General features: G+C 39.1%; 1 protein-coding gene across 3 annotated transcripts in view; it reads right to left on the minus strand.

Annotated features, from left to right (window-relative positions):
• Positions 1–13,112, minus strand: part of SPATA6 (spermatogenesis associated 6) — a 182,233-nt gene that overhangs the window by 149,316 nt on the left and 19,805 nt on the right. For all 3 annotated transcript variants that reach the window (XM_055402005.2, XM_055402004.2, XM_055402002.2), the window contains exons 2-3: positions 12,711–12,848; positions 11,192–11,240 (exon numbers count right to left, since the gene is read on the minus strand). In XM_055402005.2, coding sequence (XP_055257980.1) covers positions 11,192–11,240; positions 12,711–12,848 — 187 coding nt within the window. The remainder of the gene's footprint in view (positions 1–11,191; positions 11,241–12,710; positions 12,849–13,112) is intronic.

Consider the following 13,112-nt stretch of genomic DNA (forward strand, 5'->3'; position numbering starts at 1 on the left):
CCACAGTCAGCTCCTGGTCTTGTTTTCGCTAACTGTATACAGCTTCTCCATCTTTGGTTGCAAAGAATATAATCAATCTGATTTCGGTGTTGACCACCTGGTGATGTCCATGTGTAGAGTCTTCTCTTGTGTTGTTGGAAGAGGCTGTTTGCTATGACCAGTGCATTCTCTTGACAAAACGCTATTAGCCTTTGCCCTGCTTCATTCCGTGCTCCAAGGCCAAATTTGCCTGTTACTCCAGGTGTTTCTTGACTTCCTACTTTTGCATTACACAAAGATAAACTCAAAATGGATTAGAGACCTAAATGTAAAACCAAAAACTATGAAATTGTTAGACGAAAACATAGGCAGAACACTCCGACATAAATCAAAGCAAGATCTTCTATGACACACCTCCTGCTGCTGCTGCTGCTAAGTTGCTTCAGTTGTGTCTGACTCTGTGCAACCCCATAAACGGCAGCCCACCAGGCTCCGCTGTCCTTGGGATTCTCCAGGCAAGAACACTGGAGTGGGTTGCCATTTCCTTCTCCAATGCAGGAAAGTGAAAAGTGAAAGTGAAGTCTCTCAGTCGTGTCCAACTCTTCGCGACCTTATGGACTGCAGCCCACTAGGCCCTCCTTCCATGGGATTTTCCAGGCAGGAGTACCGGAGTGGATTGCCATTGCCTTCTCCAATGACCCACCTCCTAGAGTAATGGAAATAAAAACAAAAGTAAACAAGTGCAACCTGATTAAACTTAAAAGCTTTTGCACTGCAAAGAAACATTAAGCAAGGTGAAAAGACAACCCTCAGAATGGGAGAAAATAATAGCAAACAACTGACAAACAATTAATTTCCAAAATATTCAAGGAGCTCATAGAATTCAATACCAGAAAAACAAACAGCCCAATCAAAAAGTGGGGGAAAGACCTAAATAGACATTTCTCTAAAGAAGACACACAGATGGCTAACAAACACGTGAAAAGATGCTCAACATTTCTCAATATTAGAGAAATGCAAATCAAAACTACAATGAGATATCACCTCACACTGGTCAGAATGGCCATCATCAAAAAGTCTACAAACAATAAATGCTGGAAAGGATGTGGAGAAAAGGGAACGCTCTTGCACTGTTGTTGGGAATGCAAACTGATACAGCCATTATGGAAGACAGTATGGAGATTCCTCTAAAAACCAGGAATAAAACCACCATATGACCCAGCAATCCCACTCCTAGGCATATACCCTGAGGAAACCAAAATTGAAAAAGACATACATATCCCATTATTCATTGTAGCACTATTTACAATAGCTAGAACATGGAAGCAACCTCAGTTCAGTTCAGTTCAGTCGCTCAGTCGTGTCCGACTCTCCGCGACCCCATGAATCACAGCACGCCAGGCCTCCCTGTCCATCACCAACTCCCGGAGTACACTCAAACTCATGTCCACAGAGTCGGTGATGCCATCCAGCCATCTCATTCTCCGTCGTCCCCTTCTCCTCCCACCCCCAACCTTTCCCAGCATCAGAGTCTTTTCCAGTGAGTCAACTCGTCTCATGAGGTGGCCAAAGTATTGGAGTTTCAGCTTTAGCATCAGTCCCTCCAATGAACATCCAGGATTGATCTCCTTTAGAATGGACTGGTTGGATCTCCTTGCAGTATAAGGGACTCTCAAGAGTCTTCTCCAACACCACAGTTCAAAAGCATCGATTCTTCGGCGATCAGCTTTAGATGTCCATCAATAGATGAATGGATAAAGAAGTTGTGGTACATATACACAATGGAATATTATTCAGCCATAAAAAGGAATCCTTTTGAGTCAGTTCTGATGAGGTGGATGAACCTAAAACCCACTATACAGAGTGAAATGAGTCATAAAGAGAAAGATAAATATCGTATTCTAACACATATATATGGAATCCAGAAAAATGGTACTGAAGAATTTATTTACAGGGCAGCAGTGGAGAAACAGACATAAAGAATAGACCGATGGACATGGAGTCAGGGGAGGGGAGGGTGAGATGTAAGGTAAGAGTTACATGGAAACTTCCATTCAGTTCAGTTCAGTTGCTCAGTTGTGTCCGACTCTTTGTGACCCCATGAATCACAGCACGCCAGGCCTCCCTGTCCATCACCAACTCCCAGAGTTCACCCAAACTCATGTCCATAGAGTCGGTGATGCCATCCAGCCATCTCATCCTCTGTTGTCCCCTTCTCCTCCTGTGCCCAATCCCCCACAGCATCAGGGTCTTTTCCAATGAGTCAGCTCTTCACGTGAGGTGGCCAAAGTATTGGAATTTCAAGTCAGCATCAGTCTTTCCAATGGACACCCAGGACTGATTTCCTTTAGGATGGACTGGTTGGATCTCCTTGTAGTCCAAGGGACTAATGGTCACCTGAGTTAAATTCACCCATTCCAGTCCATTTTAGTTCACTGATGCAAGGAGATCCAACCAGTCCATTCTGGAGGAGATCAGTCCTGGGTGTTCATTGAAGGACTGATGCTAAAGCTGAAACTCCAGTACTTTGGCCACCTCATGCGATGAGTTGACTCACTGGAAAAGACTCTGATGCTGGGAAGGATTGGGGGTGGGAGGAGAAGGGGACGACAGAGAATGAGATGGCTGGATGGCATCACCGACTCAATGGACATGAGTTTGAGTGAACTCCGGGAGTTGGTGATGGACAAGGAGGCCTGTTGTGCTGTCGCAAAGAGTCGGACATGACTGAGCGACTGAACTGAACTGAACTGATGCCGAGAATGTCGATGTTCACTCTTGCCATCTCCTGTTTGACCACTTCCATTGGCCTTGATTCACAGACCTAACATTCCAGGTTCCTATGCAATACTGCTCTTTACAGCATCAGACCTTGCTTCTATCACCAGTCACATCCACAACTGGGTATTGTTTTTGCTTTGGCTCCATCCCTTCATTCTTTCTGGAGTTATTTCTCCACTACCACATGTAAAATAGATAGCCAATGGGAATTTGCTGTATGGCTCAAGAAACTCAAACCAGGGCTATGCATCAATTTAGATGGGAGGGAGGTTCAAAAGGGAGAGGATATATGTATACCTATGGCTGATTCATGTTGAGGTTTGACAGAAAACAACAAAATTCTATAAAGCAATTATCCTTCAATAAAAAAAAAAAGCTTTTACAGAACTAATGTTCCTGGAAACCAATTAATCCCATTTTACTGTTGTTTTTTATCTTATAACTAAGTAATGACAATTTCCCTTCTTTCTCTGTAAAAATTCAACTTTTTACATGTACTTCAATGTGAGTTACAAAGTAAATGTAGTACAGTATTCCAGAAATCTTAGTGATGTACAGCAAGTCAAAAGCTATAGTAAACTTAAGAGGGAGTGCCAGAATACCTTAATCCTTTGTACCAACAAGAGTAATTGCTATAACAATTTCCAATAAATGCCTATTTATCCACTTTAACTACAAGGGGAATTGGTGGGAATACATTTGCCATCATGGATTTAAAATATGAATCCTGAGTCCTGAAAGCTCTCCTGATGACTGAGGCAGGGAGTCCTCACTCATAGACACTGAAGGATTTAATTCTCAGCCTTCAAATCTTCACGTGAAAGCATTTTAAATACTGCAGACACCAAACAAGCAGCAATTCTCAGAAGCGATAAAGCAGGGGCTATAATGAAACTACTGTTTTTCCCCATAGGCAAAAGAAAACAATAGGGGCAGCTAGTAATCTACTGCAATAAAAATAAAGATCCTATCTTCTCTTTATCCAAATGTTGAAGGGTATGAAACCAAGGTAGTTATTAATATATTACAGATTTTCAAATACAAAACACATTTCCTAGTCAAAGGATTATAGTACAAACAGGTATCTTTCAATTGGACAGTTCTAGCACTCATGAAAAGAGTAATGAGAGGCAGTTATATGACACATTTATGGTATTTTATTTAACTCCTTTGAACATTAAACACCTAGTATGTATCAGGCATTGTCATATGCACACAGCAATCACAAAAAAGGAAAAGTCAATGGTCTTATGAAACTATCACTCTGATGAGAGAAAAAATAAAAAATAATGTATCAGTGCTAGGAAGAAAAACAAGAGGACTAATCTTCATCCCTATTTGCCCTGAGCAGTACCCTTTTCACAGCTGTTGTCTTGGTGGAAATACTAAAAACACATTCTTACGCTCAAAGAATCCTTGTAGAAGACAGGATAACCTTAAAGACAATGGGATAGAGATGGAGATATTGACCAAAAGGGGATGCCATTATTAAATACTTGAATGAGAAAAGATCTCTCATTATGATGATAACTTTGAGGAGGGACTGGAGAGAAGTGAGGGAGCAAGCAATACCCACATGTGCAGGAAGAGCTTTGAAGGCAGGATATTTGTGGCAGTATGTAGCTGACCCTTGAACATCCTCTCTGAAGTTGAAAATCCACATACAGCTTTTAGTCAGCCCTCCATATCGGTTTCTCCATGTAAGTGGTTGCTCCGTATCTGCAATTCCTCCTAATCTGTGGTTCAGCATCCACGGAATCGACCAACCAAAGACCATGCACTGTAGTATTTACTATTGAAAAAAATCTGTGCATAAGTGGACCTGTGCAACTCATATCTGTGTTGTCCAAGGTTCAAGTGTATTGTGCGTGTGTGAGACACAGTGTGTGTCTATGTAAGAGAGAGAGAGTGTGTGTCTACAGAAGAGAATCTACAAACCTTCCATGAGAAAGGATGAAAAATCAGTTTCAACAGAGAAGTCTACACGGTAGAAAACTTTCATTCTCTTTCTTACCTAAAAATGTCTCCCAGCAAATAGCTTTCATTATAACTATAATTTTATTCTGGTAGATTCCAGAATTAAAACCATTGCCCTAAAGAGAATGCCTTCTCTATGAATGCAAAATCGCCCTATATGGCTTTTTATGTCACTGGCCCTTATCTATCACTTTGTATTTATGTATCATAAATATATATTTCACCAGAGGCTTAATGTGGTTCTGGGCCTCTGGAGGCTCCTTACAGGTTCAGATATGGTATGAATAGAACGTGGCAGTTCCCAAATAATAAAGAGTAATAACATACTACCAATAAAAATAAGCAAGGATATTTTAAGTGCTTCCTGTGTGCCAAGGACTTTTCTAAGTACTCTGTCTGAGGTTACTCAAGTATCTGGCCATTTATCAGATTGCCCAATTTAAGAGGGTCCTTGGATCTCCTTGAGCATTTGTAAAATCCACCAAAACAAAAAACAAAAACAGACCCTTACCTCTCACCATACACACACAAATTAACTCATAATGGAACATAGACATATATGTAAGGAACAAAATTATAAAATTTGTAGAAGAAACAGGAAAATTTTTGTGACCTTGGCAAAGCAAACATTTCACCAAAAATATGATTCCATAAAAGGAAAAAAAAATTGTTAATGTGGACTTCCTTTGTTCTTCAGAAAGTGAAAAGTGTTAGTCGCTCAGTCATGTTCGACTCTTTGCAACCCCATGGACTGCAGCCCGCCAGGCTCCTCTGTCCATGGGCTTTTCCAGGCAGGAATACTGGAGTGAGTTGCCATTCTCTTTTCCAGGGGATATTCTCAACCCAAGGATCAAACCCAGGTCTCCTCCATTTCAGGCAGATTCTTTGCCATGAGCCGAAGACACCATTAAAAGAATGAAAAAATTAAAATAGGATAAAGTATTTACCAATCTTATATCTGATAATGGACTTCTATTTAGAATATGTTTAAAAAGAAAAAAAAACTTGATAAGGAGACAAACTACCCAGTTCAAAATTGGTAAAATATTTGAATAAGCATTTTACAAGAAAAAGTATATGAATAGCTAATCTGCACATGGAAAGATGCTCAACAGTATTAAAATGCAAATCAAAAATACAAGAAATCACTACACATCCATCAGAATAACCATATTCCAAAAAGACTGACATTATCAAATCTTGGGGATGATATGGAACATCTTCATACTTTGCTGATGGGAATGTAAAGGTACAGTAACTTTAGAAAGGGCTTCTCAGGTGGCACTAGTGGTAAAGAACACATCAGCCAATGCAGAAGACACAAGAGACGCAGGTTTGATCCATGGGTTGGGAAGATCTTCTGGAGGAAGGCATGGCAACCCACTCCAGTATTCTTTCCTGGAGAATCCCATGGACAAAGGAGCCTGGCGGGCTATAGTCCATAGGGTTGCAAAGAGTTGGACATGACTGAAGTGACTTAGCATGCACACACTCAACTTTAGAATACAGGTTGAGAGTTGGTTCCAAATAGGAAAAGGAGTATGTCAAGGTTGTATACTGTCACCCTGCTTATTTAACTTATATGCAGAGTACATCATGAGGAACGCTGGGCTGGAAGAAGCACAAGATGAAATCAAGATTGCTGGGAGAAATATCAACAACCTCAGATATGCAGATGACACCACCCTTAAGGCAGAAAGTGTAGAGGAACTCAAAAGCCTCTTGAGGAAAGTGAAAGAGGAGAGTGAAAAGGTTGGCTTCAAGCTCAACATTCAGAAAACAAAGATCATGGCATCTGGTCCCATCACTTCATGGGAAATAGATGGGGAAACAGTGTCAGACTTTATTTTTTTGGGCTCCAAAATCACTTCAGATCTGATTGCAGCCAGGAAATTAAAAGACGCTTACTCCTTGGAAGGAAAGTTATGACCAACCTAGACAGTATATTAAAAAGCAGAGACATTACTTTGCCAACCAAGGTCCGTCTAGTTAAGGCTATGATTTTTCCCGTGGTCATGTATGGATGTGAGAGTTGGACTGTGAAGAAAGCTTATCGTCGAAGAATTGATGCTTTTGAACTGTGGTGCTGGAGAAGACTCTTGAGAGTCCCTTGGATTGCAAGGAGATCCAACCAGTCCATTCTAAAGGAGATCAGTCCTGGGTGTTCATTGGAAGGACTGATGCTAAAGCTGAAACTCCAATATTTTGCCCACCTCATGAGAAGAGCTGACTCACTGGAAAAGATTCTGATGCTGGGAAAGATTGGGGGCGGGAGAAGAAGGGGACGACAGAGAATGAGATGGCTGGATGGCATCACCGACTTGATGGACATGAGTTTGAGTGAACTCCGGGAGTTGGTGATGGACAGGGAGGCCTGGCGTGCTGTGATTCATGGGGTCGCAAAGAGTCAGACACAACTGAGCAACTGAACTGAACTGAACTGATACTTAGCATACAACCCAGCATGCATCCATATACTCATAGCAAATTGCTCATAATAGTCAAAACCTGAAAAAATCCAAAGTCCATCAAATAGTGAATGGAAAGGGAAAAAAAGTTCTATGAATAGAGTATCATTCATCAACAAAAAGGAATGAACTACTAATATGTAGAACAACATGGATAAACCTCAAAAACATTATTCCAAGTAAAAGAAGTCAGACACAAAAGACAACATATTATATAAATCAATTTACATAAAATTTCTAGGAAAAAACATACAAAGATAGAAAATAGATCAGTGTTGTTGGGACTGAAGTACACATAGAAATTGAGTACAAATAGGCATTAGGAAATATGAGGTGATAGGAATAATCTAAATTGGATTGTGATGATGGCTCCCAACTATACACATTTTCTAGAAATCACTTAACTACAGTTACAATGGGTAAATATTGTGATATAAGTTATACCTCACTAAAGCTGTTAAATAAGGAAGGAAAGGAGAGATGACCCCACTTTTCGTATAAGAACAGTATTTCAATCTCACTACCTTGCTGATATGGAGAAGGAAATGGCAACCCACTCCAATATTCTTGCCAGGAATCCCATGGACAGAAGAGCCTGGTGGGTTACAATCCACTGGGTTGCAAGAGTCGGACACGACTTAGCGACTAAACCACCAACCACATTGCTGATGAGGGAAATATCTTTAATAGAAGAATTCCAGCTAACAAACACAGAAAAATGACAATATTAGAAAAACCACATTTGGTAACTTAAATGAAAACATGGGTCTCAAGGAACACTAAAGCAATTAGATGAATGACTGTAGAGGAAATTTATTATGGAATAACATCAGGCTGATACTGCCTGAAGCGAAAAAGATCAATCTTAATATCACTAAACTTAAGACAGTCAGATATTATATGCCACCTGATATGATGCAATAAGTACAGAACACCAATTATAAAAGATTCTTGTAGGGGGAGAAAAAAAGAAGCCTGAATTGAACCAAAGCTTTAGATCTAATTATCAGTTTACATAACACTCTTGCCAAAAATAAAATAAAATAAGTATGAATCAAACCAAACCTTTAGCTCTAATTATCAGTTTACATAATACAAGTGATGAATAAGCTAAACAACACTTTAAGGAAGCAATCAACCAAATCCAAACTATAGGACATGCTAAAGAACTTGATTTTTCTAAAAAACTCACAGCATTAGGGGAAAAAAAGTGAGTGACACTATTACAGAAAAAAATAAACCTAAGAGCTAAACAGTCATAAACAGAATATGAACCACATCTTCATGCGATCCTGATTTTAATAAACCAACTGTATAAAGATATTTTTATGATAACTGGATAAATTTGCACAATGAGTACAACTTTGATGTTAAAACAGGGAACTATTACTAATTTTGTTAGGTATGATACCAGTAGAGAGGTTTTATTTTCCTCAATTAGAGGTCATGCCAGAATATTTGTAATGAAATAATGCATGTAGAGGATTTTCTTTTAAATATTCCAACTTTTTTTAAGTGTCAGGGTAAGAAAGTCAATTCCTAGGCAGATTGATAAGAAGTCCAGGGTCCCCAAGGAGGAAAAAGGGGTCTGGGGCTCTCGAAGTGGAGATAGGGGTCTGGAATTCTCAAGGAGGAGGAAAGGACAAACTGTTTTTGTCTACATTCCTTAGTCTTAGTCAACTACACAACTCAGTTTAAACTCTGTACTAGGGATTATACAACAATGTTTCCTGCTTGAGGACAGTTTCACCTTCCTGAAAACCTGACTAATTCTGATATTTTAGAATGTATATTATGGGAGTAGGTCTGGTAGGATCTTTCTATGGTTAAATTCTAATCTTGTTATCCTAAAATGTAAATTGTGGGAGTGGGTCTGGTAAAATTTTCACAAACTCCAGACATTCTTTTGATTCATTGTAATAACTAATTAAAAGGTATATAATTCCATTGCTAACACTAGCAAGAGGGGGGCACTCTGTCGCCCTTCTGATGTCTGTGTCAGAAGCTCTATCTCTTTTATACTTTAATAAAACTTCATTACACAAAAGCTCTGAGCAATCAAGCCTCGTCTCTGGACCTGGATTGAATTCTTCTCCTCCAGAGGCCAAGAATCCCGGTGTCTTTCATGGTTCAGCAACAACCTTTCAAGGGTTAACATACAGTACAATAGGCAAATGTCAAAAACTATTAAAGCTGATAGGTATTATGGGATTTCATCATTCCATCCCTTCTACATTTAGTATAGTTTTAATTTTCATATTAGTAAGGTTAGGACACAACAAAAAGTTGCAAAACTGAGAAGAAAATAAGAGAAAAAGGACCCCAAAGCTCACCAGAGAGGTCAGGGATAAAGACTCTCATGAAGTCATCAGAAGACACGTTAACAAAAAAGACAGGTGAAACATGAAGCCAAGTGCTTGGAGAATATCATATAAGGAGAGAGTAGAAACTACATAAAAAGAGACCATAGAAGTGAAGTCAGAAGAATACCAATATTTAGACAGAACGGACAAACATGAATTTGAGAAAGATACCAAAAAGTAGAATGTCAGTGACAAGAGAAGAGACTTAACAGAAAAACTGAATCAGGGAAATCAAGGCAAGAAAGATTCCAGATAATAATAATCAAGTACCCTTCTTAGAGTTCCTAAATTTCAAATCAAAGAGAAAAATATATTTAACAAAATTTCAGAATGATGAGAGAAATAATTATCTTCATATTTTCTAAGATGTACAGTTTACCAGATACTGAACAAGATGTTCAAAAAAATTAGAAGCCATTTACCCACTGGTACCTGGTGGCTCAAATGGTACAGAATCTGCCTGCAATGCAGGTGACCTGGGTTTGATCCCTGCATAGGGAAAATCCCCTGGAGAAGGATTTCCAAGGGTAGAAATGAACCAGCCCTATTTCTATCTGTATGTCCAAATTACAGCATGGTGCCAAGTTGCATGTTTCTATATTGCCAGACTCCCAATGGGGTGCAAACCGTATGGAAGGGACAGCTGACACTGATGAGGCTCAATATCATTGGCACTTTGAGCCTCAGTTATACATTAGACCAATCTGGTAATTCCTAATCCCTTTCTGATTACAATGATAAGTAACAGAGCTTTTCACTATATTCAGAACTTGAATAACTTCTCCCCAATATACTTTGCATTGATGTTCTCACAAATAACTGGATCTTTTTATAGTTGATTCCTAGTACTTTGAGGAATTTACTGCTAACCACACCCTTGAAAATATCGCTTTCAAATAATTGATTTAGATACAGGGTACAATAAAAATACAAAATAAAATACATATTTTAAGCTACTATTACTTCAATCTTCTATTATTTACTCTCTTGACTTGATGTTGAAGCTGAAACTCCAATACTTTGGCCACCTGATGTGAAGCACTGACTCATTTGAAAAGATCCTGATGCTGGGAAAGATTGAGGGCAGGAGGAGAAGGGGACGACAGAGGATGAGATGGTTGCATGGCATCACCGACTCAACGGACATGGGTTTGGGTGAACTCCGGGAGTTGGTGATGGACAGGGAGGCCTGGCATGCTGTGGTTCATGGGATCACAAAGATTCGGACATGACTGAGTGACTGAACTGAACTGACTTGCAACACAATGAGGTTAAAGACAGATTTTTGTTTGCTGGGCAGAATCCCACTTAACATGAATCACAATCCTTATATCATTAACAACCCATAACATCCTAGTCAATAAGAAGTTCAAATAACTCTTTTTGTTATTTACAGATCAAATCCAGAAAAAGCAAAAATTCCCCATCTCTGCAGCACATTTTTTTTTATTATTACTTCCAGGTATATTCTGAAATTCTAAAAAAAGTTAAAAAAAAAAAAAAGGCCTCACCTTGAGATCTGTCAAGTTCTTATTAGACCCTCTTTGACTTTTATCTAACTCAGGATTAAACAGCATAATTCTAAAACCTCTCAGAATCAGGAATGGAAAGTTAAAAACTTACATTCAAGCTGTGCAACCACATCTCCAGGGTCCACTGCTTCAGGGAACACCTATGGTGAGAGAAGGCAGAGAAGCAGGATGGAGAAGAGAAAGTAAAAGGAAGACATGTATGAGACAGTCATTGTGCTTTCCTTCTCATTGTCAGAATATTCCTTTCCCAACCAAGAAACTTTTGACATTATTGAGAATTGTCACTTCTCTGTTTCCCATGATCCAAGATTTTACCAACAAAAAAAATTACAGCTGTCTCTGCTTCCCTCTCCAGTTTCATCTGCTAGCAGTCCTCTTTGTTTCCATGGTCATATTTGCCTTCTTGCTGTTCCTCCTGCTCATTAAGCTTATTCCCAAGAAGACACCTTTATATTTGCTGTTCCTCTGCTTAGAATGCTTTTACCCTAGACACTTAAATACTACCTCATAACTCAGACTCAATTTCAATGTTACTGCCTTCTCTGACCACCACCTTTAAAGCAGACGATCCTCTTAATCCCTCTGTCCCCTTACCCTTACCTTATTCTCTTCATGACAGCTCAGTTCAGTTCAGTCGCTCAGTCGTGTCCAACTCTTTGCAACCCCATGGACTACAGCATGCCAAGACTCCCTGTCCATCACCAACTCCCAGAGTTTACTCAAACTCATGTCCATTGAGTCAGTGATGCCATTTAACCATCTCATCCTCTGTCATCCCCCTTCTCCTCCCGCCTTCAATCTTTCCCAGCATCAGGATCTTTTCAAATGAGTCAGTTCTTCGCATCAGGTACCCAAAGTATTGGAGTTTCAGCTTCAACATCAATCCTTCCAATGAATATTCAGGACTGATTTCCTTTAGGATGGACGGGTTGGATCTCGCAGTCCAAGGGACTCTCAGGAGTCTTCTCTGACACCACAGTTATGACACTTAAAATCTAAAAGTGTATTACTCATGTATTTACTTGATTACTGTTTGTTTCTCCTATTATAATGAAAGTTCCAAGAGGGGGAAATGTTTGTCTTATTTATTCAGGGCCTAGAACAGTGCATAGAACAGAGCACGTACTCAGTATTTATTCAAGGAGAAGAGAAAGGAAAATCAGAAAGGAAGTAAGGAGGAAGGGAAGGAAGGAAGGAGGGAACGAGGCAAGGAAAGAAAGGTGAGGAATACAATTGGTAATAATTAATCAAAAGCATCAGATTCAAGGGAAAAAAGAAAAGAGATCTATAGAAAGAAGCACCACTAGACAGCCATAAGTAAAATATGACCTATTCTTACCTATTAAAATCTCCCCTTTCTCTCTCTCTCTTAAGAAGATAAGTATAATTCAAGGTGCTCTTTTCTACATAAAGACCACTAAGACAATTTTAGAAGTAAACTGATACATCAAGAAAAAGAGGTAACTGATTCAGTGTATAATATAAGGAATATTTATTTTCAAGCTTCCAGATTTAAGTTTTAAATCTTTTCAATTAAAGTGCATATTCAAATTTTGGAACCACTTTAATTTTTTTTATTTGTTAACATTTGATAGAATATTTGAACTCACCTTTTCAAACACCATTCTGGCATTGAAGACCAGTGGAAAATTGGCTGGGACACATTGTGTCTTTTTGTATTGGCCAAACACACAGATGCTAAGATAGATGTCCTCCTTGTCTTTCAGCACCACTCCTGGGCAAGTTACCTGAAAGAAATTAGAGAGATGAGTGTGACTGCTTCATGAACTCCCTAAACTCTCATATTAAAATAACTTAGCAAACATTACATAAAAACACTAGTCTGCTAAGCTAATAAAAATATGCACAGGTTAAAAAAAAAGAGAGAGATTTTAGTGTTTACAGAGTTAAATGAAATGCCTTTATAACTTCCATCCCTCTGAGACATCTATGATTTTCCACTTGGTTACTTGTGCGACATTTGAAGCTCTACGTACTGGCTCGAGGGACAG

Source organism: Moschus berezovskii, chromosome 4, assembly GCF_049115385.1.
Source record: "Moschus berezovskii isolate FMDL1 chromosome 4, NW_MosBer_1.0, whole genome shotgun sequence".
Classification (NCBI taxonomy): domain Eukaryota; kingdom Metazoa; phylum Chordata; class Mammalia; order Artiodactyla; family Moschidae; genus Moschus; species Moschus berezovskii.